We start from the raw sequence: 19,665 nt of genomic DNA, 5'->3' as shown, positions 1-19,665 counted from the left end.
ACAAGCTTTTTATCCTGTTAAAAGATAAATGGAAGAAAACCCAGCCAGATGGGTGGGAAATAAATAAATAAATAAAATAATAAAACAAAGTTTACGTTTTCACTTGCCGTTTAGTGCCAGAGCTACTGGATGTGTTCCCACTCTTGTATGGTTTGCATTTGATCATTGGTGACTAATTTGATGTTTGAACTATTGCTGAAAGACCCACTTATATTTTAGTGCTGTTTCTTCTATGACGGTTCTGAAATAGAGTATAACTTCTTCGCTCACCCATTGATTTCAGTGGGTCTGTTCTGAGTATGACTTAGTTGGGTGCCACCCCTAATCTTTGAATTCAGCATAGGAATGGACTGGATTTTAAAACAAAATTAATCAAAAGTTTCCAGTTCCTGTTGATGTTAAAGAAATGCTACATACATGCTGATATGCCATTAATGGTTGTTTGTTTGCTTGTTTTTTTAAAAAGTTTGTTGGGAAATATCAATTGGAATATTGATAATGAAAAACAAATTTGCATACAATATCTATGGTTCATGTCAGATCCACTGTGAAGGGGTATCATCTTCTCTGTGGTGGTATCTCATCTGTGGAATGCCTTCCCTTCACAGGTACAGTTGCTTCTATTTCCATCTCTCTATTCATTCACAGCAAACTATGGCAAGTTCTTGCACCCTCATCTGTCTCCTGAGAAATCTCTATGTGGGACAAGAAGCTACAGTTAGAACTGGATATGGAACAGCTGATTGGTTCAAAATTGGGAAAGGAATAAGACAAGGCAAGAGTAAGACAAGGAGTAAGACAAGCAGACTATTGTCACCATCCTGTGATTCAGAGGGTGGGTCCTGTGCAGTACTGCTGCCTCCCCAGCCTCACAGAACTCAAAAGCTACAAAATAAGGCAAGGGCTCTTTGGCTGACCAGCCAGCTGCTCCTGAATCAGAGCTTGCAGCACTTCCGGTCTGGTTAGGCTACATAACACTTTAGTTGACACTTGCTCCCTGCAGTTGTAGCATCTCCTGTGACTGGTTAAGCAGGGCCATTTAGAGCTGTCCAAGGTCCTGTCTTCTTGACTGTCTTCCCTTGTGAGTCTCAAGCTCACATGTTGCTGGGCACATGCATTTTCTAATGTTTTTGTGCCAGCTCAAAATGTATCTTAGTTTTGTAATTTTGATTCTGTCAAAACTTCAGGGATATTGCAGAGGACCTACCTTTTCTTATTTGGTTTTTTTTGGGGGGGGGAAATGCTGCATATCCCTAAAACTAGGTTTCAAAGTTCCTGTTTTGATCAGTCATTTAGCTAAATGCAAATTGTTCAGCACATGAACAATTGGAGAGAACGTAACAATTTTTACAGCCACTGTCACAATATCCATGGTAACACTGCCAACAAACACCAGTTATGGTGCAGCATGGCAACAACAGCCTTTTGGCTACAGCCTGTAGACAAAGTAGATTGGGGCTGAAAGTGTATAGGAAAGTGTGGATACATGGAGGCAAAGTTGTTACACTGATGAGACTTTGGAAACTGAATTGTGGGGGAGAAATCATAGCTATTACTTCATGCACAAGTGAAATAAAAACACAACTGAGAATGTGCCCAACTGTCCCTCTGGCTCGGCAATTGAGGGGGAATGTTGGTATTAATGGATGAATTGTTTCTTTCCAGCAATTTGTTCACCATTGGTGAGCTTCCTCATTACAGAACGTTTCATAAGCAGGAAGTCTGTATGTGGGCTATTAAGAGAACATCTTATCATCTGAATTTTAGAGATAGTATGCATGGCTATTATTTTCACTGTTCTTGCACCCTGCTTCTCTGGGCCCTCTTTTTTTTATTCTAGCATTGAATGAGAAGAAGGGGGGCGTCTGCTTTATTTATTCTTTCAAGACAGATGCTTGCAATATGTTTGCTTTAGATTGGGCAGTGTGCAGCGTTTGACTGCTTACTTTGTACCCCTGCTGAGAATCGCAACATTTTTTGAACTGAGCACATACAATTTTGCAGTCAACCTGGTTAATTAGAAGTGTGTGCTATGTAATTCAGATTAACCAAGTAGAGATTGAACATAATGCAGTGTGTATTACTGCACTGAAGCTTTTGCAGAATTTACCTATTATTTCAAATTGCTTGGCTAAATCCATAAAATAGTTTGAGAGATTCCATTCCTTCAAAGTAGTAAATAACACTAAAACTGGTTTGGTAAGCAAATAACATTCCTCCAGTTCAGAAAAATAACATAGCACACATCTCTTGGGCCTGTGCCTTGGCTTCCTGTTTGGTCTCTTGGTGCTAATGTCTTCAATATGTCACTGGCAGCCATGACTGATGGGACATTTGTGACTTGCCATGTCCAAGTGAAACTCTAGGGAATGGAAAAGAACAATTTTTCTTATTTTTATCTTATTTTATAAGCAATAAAATGTGTTTCCACAGTGGGCAGCCCTTTTTATTTCATTTTTAGCCTAGTTGTTGTGAATATGAATAATGAATTTCAATTTAATTTCCTGATTTAAAGTGATGGACTTCATGACACTGAGGCTGCATCACATTAAATTTGAATTCCTTCCTAAATAATGTTACAGACCTTGTAAGTTCACCCCATGTAAGCAGGTCCCGTTTAAGACTGATCTTGCATTCGTTGTTGGAATGCCGTTGAAAATGGCATTCAAGTAGTGAATGCTGTACATACCACATTTAAAATTAGAAGTTTTTGCCTTGTGGATAGGAGCCCCCACAATGTGAGTATCCCCACTGCCACCTGCAGCTTCCAGGGTTGGGAAATGGTTCCTGGTGGTATCAGCACACATGCAAAATACTGCTAATAGCTACCTTCCACAGGGCATTGCAATGGGATGGGATCATGGGACTATGTGTGTGTCCATAAACCCTTTGTGAATCAAAGTCTGCAGCTGACACCTGCAATCTGCCTTTCCTATCCTCCCTCTCTTAGTGACATAATGCTAATTCAGTTTTAAATGTTTGAAAGCATCTTCCTCTTTCTGTGAGACCAGATGTGGCATGCACCGCACCAAAAGCATTCAGTACTTAGCTAAAACTCCCAACTTTGATCTGCATCAGGGACAGTGGGAAATATTCCCTGGCCAAAGTCCACCCCATCTAGATATGATTGCTTCTGCAGGAAATTTCAAACTCAGCTTCCACATTGACCAGAGAGTTTCCAGTATGAGGTAGGTTTTTGTGTGTGCCAGACACAGCCAGCTCGTCTTCAATTTGAAAGTGCCTTGAGCAACAAATGAACTTTGGGAATCAAATAAGTTTAAAGGACCCTGTCTAGATTAATACATTGTCTGACAATGAAGTAAAGAGCTTAAGATACAGTGGATGAGATTCAGAGATGCTTTTCTGCAAATAGACCTTTTCCACAAGCAGAAGAGCTTTTCCTGACCTCACACATGTGAAAAATAAACTAAGGGAGGAAATCAATGTAGCACTATGGCAATTGTCCCATCGGTGCAAGCATTTTTGCTTGCCAGATGGAATGATTCCCTGCTCTTCCACCCTTGTGCTATTCTGGGGGTTCTCTTGACCTCCCCAGAGCCAATGTTGGGGACATGTGGGACTTGCTAGTTGAATCTGGCCCTGAAAGTCCATAGTGTGTGAGGTCTTCCACTGGCTCTTGTGCAACAGTTTACAGAACAATTGCATTGCCAGTATTTCTTCTTCTGGAATACATCTGGATCCAACTCTCTCTGTGTGTGTTTGTGATGCCAATTTTAGAAGTTCCTTCCTTCCCTTATTTTCAAGTGTTGTACAAACCCTTGATTTCCCTAAATAAATTCAACATTACTATTTAGTTGGAACCATGTGGCATGGATATTTCATGTTCAATTCACCTATGCTGGTGTTCTAGCTATATACTGCTTGAAGTTTTGGCTTCTATATAGGTATATCCAGGCATATTTAGTGCTTTGTTTCTTGTGGAAGCCCAGAAAAGAACTGGGGAGTTAAGCAGGATGTTAAGGAATCACTCTGCACCCCCAGTTTGCCACAGTGGCATGCTGCCTCAACACTCACTTTCTATGTCTTTACGGGAGCAGATATTGAGAGATAAGGGAACGTACATACAAATCTGCACAGTAATTTGTGGCATGAGCATTGGAAATATTTCCGTGTTGACTGAAAACAGTGTTGCTGTTCACCCAGGCTTTTATGGGGATTGATTTCTGTGATCTGAGAGCTTATGGTTTTTTGGTCTGCTAAAGGATTAAAGCTCCCTACCCTACCATTGTCAAGATCTGACTCAGCACCAGTTCACTTGCCGTTTACTAAATATAACCCACCCAACCCCCCGGACAATTTTTTAAACAAATGGCCATATCTAGTTTGGACTGGTGCATATTCAGTGAATATGGAAGCTTCCCTTATTCATAATAGATTTGCATAATCCATTTGGGTTACTTGAATTAATTGTTTGCTATGGATCTGAGGTAGCTAAATTTTTCATTTCCTCAGAAGGTGTATCTTCTAAGGTTATTGTAAGATGCATCATAATTATGGTTTGCTAATAGAGAAAGAGAATATGAAGCAAGGATCCCTGGACGGCACTGAGGTCCCAACAATCAGCTGATTATCATGGCATCAAAGCACTCTTTGCAAGAAGCTTCTAAAAAGCCCTTCATGGTGCTCTGAAGCTCAGATGAGCAAGACTTTAAAGCTCTGCGCAAGGCTCTTTGGAAGCCCTTCGTAAAGAGCCCTGCACTGTGCTTTGATGCACTGGGTGCACCAACCTTGCCACCTTTTTACCTGCCTACACCTGATGTCATGTATGAAGTCAAGTGATTGGTAGGTGGATGTAGCTTAGCCAAAATGGCCTGATGTGCAAAATGCGGAGGCCTGGTGGGCCTAGTTAGACCATGGGTCAGAGGTTCCCTACCCCTCATGTATGGGAAGGACAGTCTATAAACTCTTGAAGCTGACTTTAACTGGTTGCAGCTGCTGTTGTGAAGCTAATAACTCAAACAGTAGTTTTCCTATAAAGGTACAGTCATACCTCGGTTTAAATACGCTTCGGTTTGAGTACTGTACTTTCAGTTTAAGTACTCCGCGGACCCGTCTGGAACGGATTAATCCACTTTCCATTATTTTCAATGGGAAAGTTTGCTTTAGGTTAAGTACGCTTTAGGTTAAGTACGGACTTCCAGAACCAATTACACTCATACTTCAGGTTAAGTACCCTTCAGGTTGAGTACTCCGCAGACCGTCTGGAATGGATTAATGCACAGAACCAATTACACTCATACTTCAGGTTAAGTACGCTTCAGGTTGAGTACTCCGCAGACCGTCTGGAACGGATTAATGCACTTTCCATTACTTTCAATAGGAAAGTTCACTTCAGGTTAAGTACGCTTCAGTTTAAGTACTCCGCGGACCATTTGGAACGGATTAATTCACTTTCCATTACTTTCAATGGGAAAGTTCGCTTCAGGTTAAGTACAGGCTTCCGGAACCAATTGTGTACTTAAATCGAGGTACCACTGTACATCACATTCTGGCTTTGGCTTTTAAGCAAACAAAGCTATATGGGTTTAGTATACCGTATGTTGGTAATATACAGTCTTCAGAAGAAATGGATACTGTTTATTTTTACAGAAGAGGTTGAGATATACAGTGGTACCTCTGGTTACAAACCTAATTCATTCTGGAGGTCCGTTCTTAAGCTGAAACCGTTCTTATCCTGAGGCGTGCTTTCACTAATGGCGCCTCCTGCTGTACGTGCACCTCCCGCTCACATCCTGGGGCAAAGTTTGAAGCCAGGAGCAACTACTTTCAGGTTAGCGGAGCACATAACCCAAAGCATGTGTAACCTGAAGCGTTCATAACCAGAGGTACCACTGTGTGTGTGTGTGTGTGTGTGTGTGTGTGTGTGTGTGTGTGTATTGTACTAACATAGAGGAAGGGCCATAGTTTAGCAGCAGAACATCTGTATTGCATGCAGAAAGTCTTGGGTTCAATCCCTGGGGACTCCAGGTAGGACTGGGAAAGATGGGAAAGAGCCCCTTCAAATCCTACAATGGTCTGATTGAGTAGAAGGCAGCTTCCTATGTTTCTTAATCTGGTGAGAAGATAATTCTACCCATATTCCGTTTTATGTAGACTTCTAACACGGGGGGGGGGGGAGGACTCTTGCACAATGTATGGTGTTTTTCATTTACTTAAATGGAAAGAGCAGATCTGTGCTTCATACAAGAATGTGCAGATAGCTCTGCTCTCTCTCAACGGAAATGAATGGTGGGTGTCTAGTCAGTGCTATGTTGTGCGTTGGGGCTCTCAAGGCCATAGAAAAATGAATGGACAGGCTAAATATATGTGAGTTCTGTTGACTCTTTCTAAGACACATTGCTTATGTTTTTCTTCTATTATTGGCAGCATGTCATAACCACCATGGCTTCTATTTTGGCGTTATTCTCAAATGCACAATAGCAGTTATAACCACTCCTTTTAAATTGCTGTAGTGCTTGACCATGTAAACTTCCTTGTTGGGAGAAGAACCAAACTTGTTACAGTTCAAATACAGAACTGTTGTTACCATGGCTGAAAGCATCAACTCCTCTAACAAAATGCATTTGAATTCTAGCTTTCTTTATTTTTCCACAAATGTACAGGATCTCTACGAACTGCAATTTTAGTAACACAGCAATCCTACTTTGGCAGTGGGGGTGGGAGAAGAGATAAGTGGCAGTCAATCCATCACTTCCAAAGTGCTGCTGGTTCACTTTGGGAGGGAGGTGTATTTTATTTTCATTTATTTATTTAAAAACACACACATTTCATTGCTTTCAGTGGGAGGGAGAATTCCTATGAGTATAGGAGCTCAGAACTGGCAAGGGTAAAGGGCCATATTATGGAAGCAATTGACTTTGGATCCAGCAGATCCAAGACTGTCCTTCCCAGTCAGCCTTAAGTAGGAGTTGGTTTGCTGTGTCATAAATATTATTTATTCTTCTATAAATGCCAGTGTGACATTATTTCCCCCAATTGTTTTTGCCCTCAGATCTGCTGTTTAGACCAAGATGAACTGGTATAATACTTTGACTGGACTTCTACAGCTGAGTAAGTTGTCTGTTACTCTTTCTAAACAACAGCATAAGAAAACTAATCTTAGAAGATGCTATTGGGTGCACTTCTTTCTTGGCCATTGTTCCTGAATTTCTCTGTATCTTTGAGCGATTTGATGCTAGAATTAGTAACAGATTGGCAGATGAATATTATAGCTCAGATCATATCAGAGCAAACATTTTTGTGATGAAATTGTTCTAGGTATTGTAATAGTATAGCAACCCAAGCATGCAGTTGCAATCAAAATTATTCAACCTCCCCCCCTTGCAAATCAGGTTTGTTACTAAATAATTTTAAAGACTTTCAGCTGTTTGCAATGAGCAAATCAAACAAAAGCAACTGAAATAGCTCAACACAACAGATGCTACAAGTGGTTTCCCTAATAATAATAATAATAATAATAATAATAATAATAATAATAATAATTTATTTATACCCCGCCCATCTGGCTGGGTTTCCCCAGCCACTCTGGGTGGCTTCCAACAGAAAAATAAAATAAAATAATCGATTAAACATTAAAAGCCTCCCTAAACAGGGCTGCCTTCAGATGTCTTCTAAAAATCTGGTAGCTGTTTTTCTCTTTGACGTGTGATGGGAGGGCGTTCCACAGGGCGGGCACCACCACCAAGAAGGCCCTCTGCCTGGTTCCCTGCAACTTGGCTTCTCGCAATGAGGGAACCGTCAGAAGGCCCTCGGTACTGGACCTCAATGTCCGGGCAGAACGATGGGGGTGGAGACGCTCCTTCAGGTATACTGGACCGAGGCCATTTAGGGCTTTAAAGGTCAGCACCAACACATTGAATTATGCTTGGAAACGTACTGGGAGCCAATGTAGATCTTTCAAGACCAGTGTTATATGGTCTTGAACTGTTCAATATTTAAAGATATCTGTGTGGTGGACAGGATTACAACATGAAAACAACAAAACAGTATCATAAAAACAGTGATACAACATAGAGAGCAAGAATTCAGTGACTGCGGGGTCCAGTCTTATGGGGCAAAGCCTGGGCAAAAAAGATATGAAGAAGATGAATGATGCTTTGTGTGCTGCAGAGGAAAGGGCATTTAACAGTGCAGGGGGTTCCAGGTTACATGGAAGGGCCCCTCCCTACACATATTTGTGCTATTCCCCTTGAGCTCCAGGGGGAAGAGCTGCACATTGCCTGTAATGTTCTTGGCGGGGCTAATAGTTGTCTCTCCTCATACATTGATCTACTGCACAAGGCCTTTGTATGTACGGACACATAATTTTACAAAGTAAGTACAAGTACAAGTGGTTTTATTACGGTCAGTGACCAGAATCAAGACAAAAAAACACCAGTTGCCAAATTTAAAAACTCAACCATATAAAACGATGTAAATAATAATAATAATAATAATAATAATAATAATAATAATAATAATAATTGTACTCCTGAATTTTGTAACTAATTTTTACAGGGAAATATAAATATGCTGTTTTATAATACATTCGTTTATAATATATACTCTTCCTTGCTGAAAGATGAAGGCAATTTTGGAATGTTTCTCAGGGAATGGAACTGTGGCTGAACTGCTTCACATCAGTGTACAGAAGTTATTTTATATCCATGTGAATCTAGTTCTTGATGTTTTGTTCATGAGTAATGACAAAATAAAAGAATGGGGGTGGTGGGGAACCCAGAATTAAGCTGATGGCCAAAAACTTATTTAAGTATCAGTGGATGTATTTATGTGATTTTATGCATGTCTTCGGAAGTGTGCGTTCAATAATTTTGCCCAGAATTTGTTTTATCTTGTGCTAATAAATGTTCTGGCTCTTGGTTATATGAGGTATTCAGACTAATCCTTTCCCCCCCTGTACCCTCAGATTTTCTTCGAATGGTAATTTCCTATTGCATGGTATATCAGATTCCTCCACAGAGCTTTCAGCTACCATGTGTGCCACCAGAAAAGACTTCTAACATTTCTTTGCCCGCTGGAATTGCAGAGAATGGTCCTAGCATAAATGAGGAACATGGTACAATTAAAGCCAATGCCACATCACTGGTGACTGAAGATCATTTCCTATGTTGCCAGTGGAGTGATACACATATTAACTGTTTTGTATATACTTCAGAAATGGAAATCAAGGCATTTACATACTCAGAAAGCGGTGCTTTCACATCTCAACAAATAGGTATGCTTGGGGAAGGTACAATCATTATTATTGTAGCAAGTTGTTGTTGTTGTTGTTGTTGTTGTTTTGTACACAGCCCTTCTTCCATATATCTCCCAGGGCAGTTCAAAACATAAAAACACAAGATAAAAAACACAAAATACACAATAAAATCAAACAAACTAATAACCTCCACCCCTTCCCACAAACACATTTAAAAGGGTATAGGATGTTAATCAGCCAAAGGCCTGGTTGAAGAGTAACGTTTTTGCCTGGCGCCTAAAGGTGTGTCATTGAAGACACCAGCCTAGCCTCCCTGGAGAGAACATTCCACAAACAGGGAGCCACTGCAGAAAATGTAAGTGGATGTTTTGAATTTATTGGTATTGGTACCAGTAAAAGAATTAAGACCACCCCATAATTTAAGAACACTTGATTGATTATTTGGGATTGGGCACTTTCTTAGAAATGTGTTCACTCCTGTACATGGTATTTCAGTGGTTTTGGCTTGCAATGAAGTTCTGAAAAATATGTACATTTTCCATTTAGATTCAATATGGAATCTACAGTTTTGGTCTAAAGAAAGCACAGAGGAGTTATTTTGTCTTGTGGAATTATCTACTAAGTCACCATACCTGGATGAAGACCTTTCAGTGAATCTGTTGTATGCATTGTAAGTATAATCTATGTCAAATGTGAAATTTATGTAGTTTACAATTTACAGGATTTTTTTTTTATAAAAAAAACTGCTTTACTTTTTCTAACACTAGCGGCGGTAATGGGTTTGGGAGAAGAGCAGGCATCCCCAAACTCGACCCTCCAGATGTTTTGGGACTACAACTCCCATCATCCCTAGCTAACAGGACCAGTGGTCAGGGATGATGGGAATTGTAGTTCCAAAACATCTGGAGGGTCGAGTTTGGGGATGCCTGGAGGAATTATAGGAATAGGAAATTATCAGCTGCCCCTATATACCAAACTTTAAAAGCAAATTGTTAACATTGGGATTTCCCCCTACCCTGCTCTATATTTGTCCTTTTATGAAACTCTGCTACTAACATGAGTTTGACCAAACTGTGGGAGGCAGTGGAAGACAGGAGTGCCTGGCGTGCTCTGGTCCATGGGGTCATGAAGAGTTAGACACAACTAAATGACTAAACAACAACAAAGCATTTTATTTAGATCAGAGGTCTATTCTGTCAATATACTTATTGTGCAATATTTCATGGTTTGGCCATAAAGGATGAACTTAGCCTGCCTCATCATGTTGACATCAGATACTTTATATTTCTTCAGTTACTATTGGCATGTTTTCCAGCGGTACCCTTCACACAGCCCCTTTGGAATTTTGTATTGCTGTTCCATGTGTTTTTGAATAGTTAGATGTTTTGCTTATATGACCTGGTGTCCTTTATGTTAAATGCAAAATTTAGTCATAAAAGTGTATGCTTGGTTAACTTTGATGATTAGCATAGAATTAAGCTGCAAATGTATGAGCAAGTAGATTCAAACATCATATCACACATCAGATTTATAGAATACAACATGCTCTCTCAAACATTGCTATGTTAACTGCAGACAAAAATAATAACAATGTGGCCCCTTTTTAAACAGAGTGACTCTAACTTTCTTGTGCACAACAAGGGTTCTAAAATCAGTCTGTCAAACCAAGGGAAACCAAGGATTATTTCTTGGAATTTGGTGGTGGAATTAGGCTGCATGCAGAGTGAGGAGTTCTTGCTCCAGAGTCTTTTGGGTATCTGAATGTTGACTGTAATGAGTCAAGCAGTGTAAGAATTTATTGGGATATAAGTCTACTGAGAAAAATAGCTGCATTAATTTTGCTCAAATTTTTGAATAAGCTGTCCATGATTTATGATATCTGTTAACAGACAGCTTAACAGACATACATAGCCAGGATGCAGTCACAAGTACCCTCATAACCACCAAATATGCAGATGCAGCCAGGCAGTTTCTAACTCTGGCCAAAAACATCTCCCTTGCTGTTCAGTAGGATGAGCTGGAATTGACCTGCATATTTCCTCCACTGGAACAGATTCCCTAAACAACCAATTCAGATAATGAACTTTTCTTAAGAAATTTGATACCTAACTCTAACTTCTACCTTTTGGCAATATGAACATATGTCTTTTTACATTGATCTCTATGGTAGCTGAAAATAAATTACTGAAAGGCTGTTTAAACTCTCAGTATACCCAGTTATTTCAAATTCTTCCTTTAAAAAATACTCAAAACATATTTTCCACAGATGTTTTTAGAGTACAATTTTTTTTTTGCAAAACTCTAATATGAATAATAGGCAACAATGAAACAACAACAACATTTTTCTTGAGTGCTTCAAAGAATTTTCCATCACATTACAATGCAACTGTAACATATAAAAAAGAGAGAATACAGAACACAGCAGCCAATGAATACCACAGCTGTTTTCTCTTATAACTACAGAAGGAAACGGTGGCAAGTGGAACAATGCTGACTTTCCACTTTCAAGTAGTATAGTGTAAGCTGAAGCCAAACCGTAAAGAGTATATGTTTTTTTCACTCTGTTTATCTGAAGTCTGATCCAGGAAAACATTAATTTTACAACTTTAAAAATAAAGTTCTGCAGTTTTATGCCAGTTTCAAGAACTAACCTTTCATGTTGCAAAACTAAGGGAAGTATTCTTTGCTGCTGTGAGCTTTTGTCATTATCTCCTCATGTTAGTTCTTCATGGTTTGTGAATTGTAAGCACCACCCGTAAAGACCAATAAAGTTTGTGATTGTCTCATAGTAAGCTTGCATTCCCTTTGTGCTCATCTGTCACATAGGTGTAGTGTGGTGTAGTGGTTAAGAGCAGTAGACTTGTAATCTGGTGAATCAGGTTCGCGTCCCCGCTCCTCCACATGCAGCTGCTGGGTGAACTTGGGCTAGTCACACTTCTTTGAAGTCTCTCAGCTCCACTCACCTCACAGAGTGTTTGTTGTGGGAGAGGAAGGGAAAGGAGAATGTTAGCCGCTTTGAGACTCCTTCGGGTAGTGATAAAGTGGGATATCAAATCCAAACTCTTCTTCTATGCAATATATGACTGTCCTGCAGCACATTGGCACATATCAGACCAGTCTCAAAAGGGGTTGTGTATTTGTGCTACTTTTAACCAATGCTACGTAGCATCAACGGATCTGAATTTTCGTCCCATCCTTCTCCCTTCTGACTTCTACAAGGGCAGCTCTTGAGACTGAAGAGTATGCTGATAGCCATTCCACTTCTTGGATTGCTTCTAAGAGAGAAGGCAGGCAAGTGGGGGCTGGCTGACGCAAACAGGTTGGTGGGGCAGCGCCCCATTTGCTCCAATGCACCATCCTCTACTGTGTGTCACTTTTTCACGGATTTCAGGATGTTCCACATTCACTTAGATTTGTGGGTCATTATCCAAAGAAGTGTTCCATGTGTGAGAAGAAAACAAGGCTACAGCTGGAGGCTTTGTTTCCCCCTTGACACTGGGAACATCTGTAGCAAAATAACAACAAATAACCTGGCTGCATATCTGGATCCTGGCCACAGGGGTAGGCTCAACAGTGTTTTCTGCAGATTGGGAGGTCCTTTATCTCAGTTAATAGCCATACTATCACCAAGGCTCAGCACAAGTGACAGAAGTTCAAGATAGAAAGCATAGTAAGACCACATCTATGTTTACATTTCATACGCTGATGAATTAATTTCCTTATCCTAATTTTAATATCCCCCTCAAGATTTGGAGAAAAAACCTGTGTTTCAAATGGGGGACATTTGGCTGGGCTGCTGTGTGCGAGGCAAGCTAAAACCACAATTTGGTGTGTGGAGTTAATTACACAGTTCTCTGGATGGTGGATGGTCTAATGTGAGACTGGTGCCACACTTGCATTAACTATTATGGGCAATTAAATGAAGGATTGATTTTTCTGCAGCAGGTTAAACTTTAAACTTTATACACTTTATATACTTCAAACTGTTTGTGCTTTACATTTTGGATAGCTCAGTTAAATAGTACATTTTTTCCAATAAGTTTTTGCTCGAGTCTATGGGAGTTTTCCAATATATTAAAAAAATGCATAAAACCAAATTTATTTGGGGAGGTCAACCGAATATATTTTGGGCTTATTTGAGTTTTGCAGAAGGAACAAAACAGAATGCTAAAAAGCCAGAATATGAATACTTTCCATGGTTTATTCCAAATATTCCAATAGCAGGAACGATTGGGTTTAAATGAGATTTCTTCTTCTTCTTCTTCTTCTTCTTCTTCTTCTTCTTCTTCTTCTTCTTCTTCTTCTTCTTCTTCTTCTTGGAATTGGGGAAGCAAATTATCCAAAAACAGATCATGAACTCCCCCTTCAAATTCTGCGAAATTAACATTAGAGGAATACTTGAGACTATTGAATTTTGAAGTAGGCTTTGTATGGAAACTATGCTATTTTCTCAATATAAATAGGTTTCAACTAATTTCTGCTGAAAACAGATGTAACACTGTAAGAGGGAGAAGGCAGTTTGATAGTGCCATTGATACCTATAATGGAGACTTATTTTTTCCTGACCTGATGTGTACTCTATTCAGACTTGTTTTGTGTGATATTCAGGCTAAACTGAGAAAACACCATTCCTCCACCCCAGAAAGGAGACAAAGGGTTGTATCGAATGTTAGTAGAGTAGACCCACTGAATTAATGGACAGGACTAGGTCCATTAGTTTCAGCTGGTTCTACTCTGAGTAGAAATTAGTTGTCTACAACCCAAAGGCCGTCATTTGCACAGCTATGGTTATCTATTGGCCAGTTTGTAACATCAGTTCCTTCAGTCTGTACCTTCCATTCTCCAGCCCCAGCTTTGTTTTGAAATTACGTTTAAAAGTTTTAGACTTTTTATTGCATTTGTGTTTATTATTCTTTTTTTTCTTTTTTAAATTGTGCAAGTTTATCTACTTTTTCCAAGGCTTTAATCTCAAAGTTTGAAAATTAATTTCTTATTGCCTTTCAAAGCATATTCCAGTGAGTAAAAATGTGTTCTTGCTTTCCAGCACTGTACATAACATTTTATGCTATGTTTTAAAATACATAATGAGGCTTTTTTTTTTTGCACAAAGACCACCCTTTCATCCCCACAGCAGGACTTCCAACTATGTGACATTTGCTAGCATAGCCAGTTTTTAAGGCTGGATTGAGGGTAGAGCCATACCCAGACATATGTGGGAAATCACTTGGAAAATGTTAAGTTTATATGCAGTGTGTAGGTTGTTCCTAAGAAAAGACTAAATGTTGCTATATGGGTTTTTTCCTCCTCAGAATTTTGGATAAATAACAGCTGCACAGTCAAGCCACAAATCTGCTGCACTTCCCAGTGGGGAGGAGTTGCGGTAGACCACGTGGCCACCCACTCCCCTCCAGGGGCAGGGGATGAAGTCCCACGTCACCTGGAGCTTCCTGGCCATGTCATTCGCCAGCCAGCCAATCAGCTGACTGGGGGCGTGGACTGGCCCCATTTAAACTGAGGCATGAGCTGAAGAGCTTCCTCTTGGCTCACTTCCTTGATCTCCCTCCCTCCCTCCCTCCCTATTTTTCAGGTTTTGAATTTGGCCTTGCTATGGACCTCAGTTGGTCGCTGTTGAGGGACCTGGTAGGAATTTTTCCACTTGGCAAATTGGCATGGGCCATTTGGTTTTTGCCTACCTCATAGCAATCGTCACAACTTTGTAAGGATTAGAGGTTAGGCACTGGTTGATCTTATGATGGGGGAGGGAAGGTGTGGCCATCACCTGCCCCTCCAAGCTTAAGGGTATTCCTTTAAAGGAATCCAGGGGTGTGGATCTTTAAAGGAATCCAGGGGTGTGGAGCTAGGGCCATGCCATGACCCCGTTGGGAACCCAGGGGAGTTGGTTTGCATTGAGGGGCTCCCCCTACTGGTGGGTGACCCTTACTGGACTCCCTGCGTGACGGGCAGGAGTCAGATATAGTCAGGTCAATTCCAATGCCTAAGCCAATACCGCTCACATTCTGTAACCAAGAAAGTTGTGGCCTAAATTTGCCCAATAACATTAACCTAATATCTGTGCCCTTGTGTCTTATTCATCAACGAGGGGGTGGTCTCGGGGTCTCGAAACACAATGGCATTAACTCCAGTACTCTTGCTTTTTTGTTTGATTAATATGACTAGGCATTGGAATTTTTTAAACAAAATGATCACAACCTTTCTCTTGTCTTTGTATGGGTAAAAGTGGCACTCTGGCATGTTCAGCATAGTCTTTCTAGAGGGTCTTGCTCTAAAATAATTAACCCATTTTAAAAACAACATCTAGTAAAATGCTTTAGAAATGCTACTTCATACAAAATATTCACAATTGATGGGTTTCTTTTTCTTTTACAATTCAGAACAGATGCATCATTGGGAAGTACCTCTACACTTTCCCTAAAGGACAATGTCACAGTCACTCACTGCAATGCTGTAAAAAACCAAAAATACAAATGTCAGATAACTTCAGCAAAGTTCAAGCATATTTACATTATGTGGCTCAAGATCACAGATGGAATAACATTGCTTCAGTCACCACTAATGTTAGTCAAGCCTACAGATATTGGTAAGTTTCAGTTTATTGGCCAAAGTGTAAAATCAGAATAACAATAAGAGTCTGAGGAAGCTTCCAAAATGATGATTCCAGAATATACACTGAGTATACACTGTGGCAGAACTTAATTCTATGGAAAACCTCCTCCCTCAAAGCAACACACAAATACATAAGCTGGTGTAGAATAAAATGTTGGTATTGCAAGCCCTTTTTTTGGTTTTCACAACATACTTTAGTTATATAGCAAAATACAATAAGTAAAATCAGTGATGTAAGTCCTGAATGAGTTCCCTAAGATACGTGAAAACTCATCCTATTGTAATTCCAGCGATGTTAAGCTTGTTATTGAAGCTGTCGTAATTCATAACAATAACAACATAATTCTTTCCCCACATGAAATTGATGGTGGAAGCTGTTCAGGATCTTAGACTTCCATTTGCACCACCACTTTCCCTTGGGAAAACTCGATTTTTATCCATGGGCGTAGGCAGGGGGGGCAGGAGGGGGCAGCTGCCCCCCCTAGAAGCAAAAATATTAATGTATTTTACAGACCATAACCAGCACTTTTCCCCTCCAAAAACTGAAGTGGAAAAGGCTTTGCTTTAGCAAGAGCAGCTAAGTCTCCGCTTGCTGGGGGGGGGGACACAGCAGTAACAAAAACACATCAAATAAATAAAGCTAAGTGGCTACCAGTAGTTAAGCAGTTAAGACAATGGAGCATATATCCCCAGGCAAGATTTGATAGCTGACCATTTCACCCTATTGTTCTTAAGTGGGACTTGTTAATGAGCATTCAGGAGCATTAAGAGTTCTATTGGCGATTTAATGAGGGTGCAGACTCAGAGGATTCAATTTGACTAAGGTGGCTCTGCAAGGCTAAAAGGAAGTGAATAAGAAAGGGGGGGGCTGTAGCTTTGACAGACACAGTGATGTTTATAAAAAGCATTGGTGTTCCAGTCTGCCCCTCCTCCTGCATCTGTATACTGTAAATCAGGGGTGGCCACCTCCCAAGAGACTCTGATCTACTCAGAGTTTAAAACTGGGGGTGATCTACCCCCTTTTGGGGGGTTCAGGTCAAAGCTGTTGAGTTTTTTAAAGGAAGGGAAGCCCTGTTTTGGGGGGTTTGGGTCAAACTTGTTGAGCTTCTTTTAGGAGGGAGGGAGTCCCATTTTTGTTTAGGGCTTCAGGTCATAGTTCAGCTTTTTTTGAGGGAGGAGGAAAATTTGGGGTGAGCTTTTTTTAGGGGTGCCAGTGACCTACCAGTGATCTACCACAGACATCCAGTGATCTACTGGTAGATCACAATCTACCTGTTGGACGTGCCTGCTGTAAATCAAGCAGAGAGAAAGCTGCTTACAAGGCTCCTGTACATGCAGAGTTCCAGCATCACAGCGTCACCCAGAGGCACCCACAAATATGAGTTATCCCTCTCTCTATTTCTTCCTTCCTTCCCTCCCTCTTCCATCCTTAATAAAATACGGGGGGGGGCAGATAAGCCCCACATAGAAAGCCCATCAACATGGGGGGATGACTCTTTCAAATACGGTATTTACCAGTAATTGGGGGGGGGGGCACCTAGGCCTCTAGGAGTTGGATGCTATGCCTAGGAGTAGGACAATTCAAGAAAGCAGAATGATGCATATGCTATGGTAATATATCAATAGAATCATAGAATTGTAGTCGGAAGGGACCACAAGGGTCATCTAGTCCAACCCCCTGCAATGCAGGATTTTTTTCCTAAGGTGGGGCTTGAACCATGGTTGAAATATTATGCTGATATGCAGCAACGCCTCGGAGCCGTCGTGGCTGCGGCCGTGTCTTGCCTCGCCCTCGCCCGCCCTGCCACCCCCTCTCGCCTGCCCGACCCTCCCGTCCTCTCCAGCCAAGCAGGGTAGCCGCCAACGCTACCAGCCCCAGAAGCACAAGGTGGCCGCTGCTGCCACCGCCACGATGTCATCAGGCCCGTTGGCCCTTTAGCCCCGCCCACTTTGTGGCCCCTCCCCTTCTTGCCTTGGCCCCGCCCCTGAACGACCATGGCTTGCCCCCCCCCCTAGTTTTGATCCTGGCTACGCCCCTGTTTTTATCACTGAATCAGAGCAGACATCAGTTAGGATTTTCATGGATTTATGTTTGCTACAACTCAGTGCTGAAGAGTGGGTTTTCCAGGGGAATGTAGTAGAGCATACAGAAAACCACTTGGACCTTATGGCTAGAAAGCAAGGGACAAGTGGGAAACCTGCTTTTTCAAGGCACGGGATAAATGTAAGCCTGGACACGCCTTTGGTATTTTCAGTTTTTTATAAGCATTTACTTTTTCTACAAGGTAAATCAAGAGCAATGTTCATTAGCTCATGGTGTCCTTAAGATTTAATCATACTGTCATTTCTGAAGTAAGAAAATTCTTGGCACAGTAACTTTGATCCCTTCAGTAGGCTGGTTCTGTTCACTGCATGGCTGGCATTGGAATCCTGAATGATAGGAGCTTCTAATTAAATGAAATGAATTAAGTTGGAAGATGGTTGTCCTGCACGCTTCTTAACCATGCCAGCAAAATCATTTTTATTTTATTTTTTAAAATGTGGTTGTTGTGGCACAAGCAAGATGGTGGCAAGTTCTGTGTGTATGAATATTGAACTGCCTCAGTTACATAGAAAAAGAAGGAAGTAAGGGTCCGAAAGCAAAATTGTCATCTGGATAAATAGTGCAGAACTCTCCCTATACCTCCCCCTGCAGCTTCTCTTATGCTGCTTCTGGTACTGGAGCTCATCTGAGGAGAAGAGTGCATAGGGAAAGAATTCCCTAAGACACATGTAGGGAATCTGCACGCAGGAGGAGTGTCCTGCTTGCGTTCCTCACAGGTGAGTCTTTCCCCCTTCTTATAATTGGATGGATACTGTCCCTCTTTCTGCATGGCTGGGGCAGTGAAAGCATAGAGCAGCCACTGTCAAATCTAACGTGGCAATGGTTAAGATCTTAGAACCTGCTTCACAGAAACAAAAATCAGCTCCCCCCCCCCTAATGGTTGTACTGCAAAAGTTAAGCATGGGCTTTCAGTTTTGCATGGAGGAAATGTTCATCTGAAAGCAGGTAAAATTGCCAAAATTACTAGCTTGAAGAAAACAGCCATTTGACTTGTTTTCCATAAATAATCATTTTTGTACCCAGGACTCCTTCCTGAAATCCATGGGATTTTTTGAAATGCCTAACTCTGGCTGGATCGTGCAAACCATGTGCAAAGAAATATTCATTTATTGGAATCGTTAAACTGTTGCATCTTCACAGCACAATGTGGATTTGAAAAAATTAATATATATATACATATATATATACATTAACTCAAATGAACTGCCTGGATTCTTGAGGGTGACATCGCTATCAAAAATTGTTGGAAAATCTCATTCCCAACCCTTCAATGAAAGCTCAATGAAAAAAGACGATTAAGAGGGGGGGGAATTCAAAAGACACTGAGACCCAATAAAGTTCTAAAGGGTTACTTCTTAATGGGTGTTTCTAAATCAAGATACAGATTCTTTTAAAATTAGAATTTTAGCATTTAAAAAGGTGAAAGCATTTTAATCAAGTCATGGGAAATGGTACAATCAGATGGCGGATGCATTTAATGCTTTGTTGCTTTCTGGCAGAATAAGCAGCTCCTCATAAACATTTGACCATTTATGAACTGTTTAGTGTTTTAACATTCTCACCATAATGAAAAGAACATTTCAGTAGCCTATTTTTCTTAGTATCTTTTTTGTAATTAATTGAAACCTTTTAGAATGACCATTTCATGTTGCTTACAAATTAGGTTAGTGCTTTTGAAAGATGATGGGATTATAGGAATAATGCCGCAGTGATTCTTTCA

At 40.7% G+C, this 19,665-nt stretch overlaps 1 protein-coding gene across 1 annotated transcript in view; it reads left to right on the top strand.

The window, feature by feature from the left end:
• Positions 1-19,665, top strand: part of LEPR (leptin receptor) — a 53,876-nt gene that overhangs the window by 5,566 nt on the left and 28,645 nt on the right. Inside the window, exons 2-5 of the mRNA XM_035122208.2 lie at positions 7,013-7,071; positions 8,927-9,235; positions 9,764-9,887; positions 15,610-15,815. Coding sequence (XP_034978099.1) covers positions 7,032-7,071; positions 8,927-9,235; positions 9,764-9,887; positions 15,610-15,815 — 679 coding nt within the window. The 5' untranslated portion in view covers positions 7,013-7,031. The remainder of the gene's footprint in view (positions 1-7,012; positions 7,072-8,926; positions 9,236-9,763; positions 9,888-15,609; positions 15,816-19,665) is intronic.

Source organism: Zootoca vivipara, chromosome 7 (genome assembly GCF_963506605.1).
Source record: "Zootoca vivipara chromosome 7, rZooViv1.1, whole genome shotgun sequence".
NCBI classification, from domain to species: Eukaryota; Metazoa; Chordata; class Lepidosauria; order Squamata; family Lacertidae; genus Zootoca; species Zootoca vivipara.
Note: the sequence above shows the minus strand (reverse complement) of the source record. Positions and strands in the feature narration are given on the sequence as shown.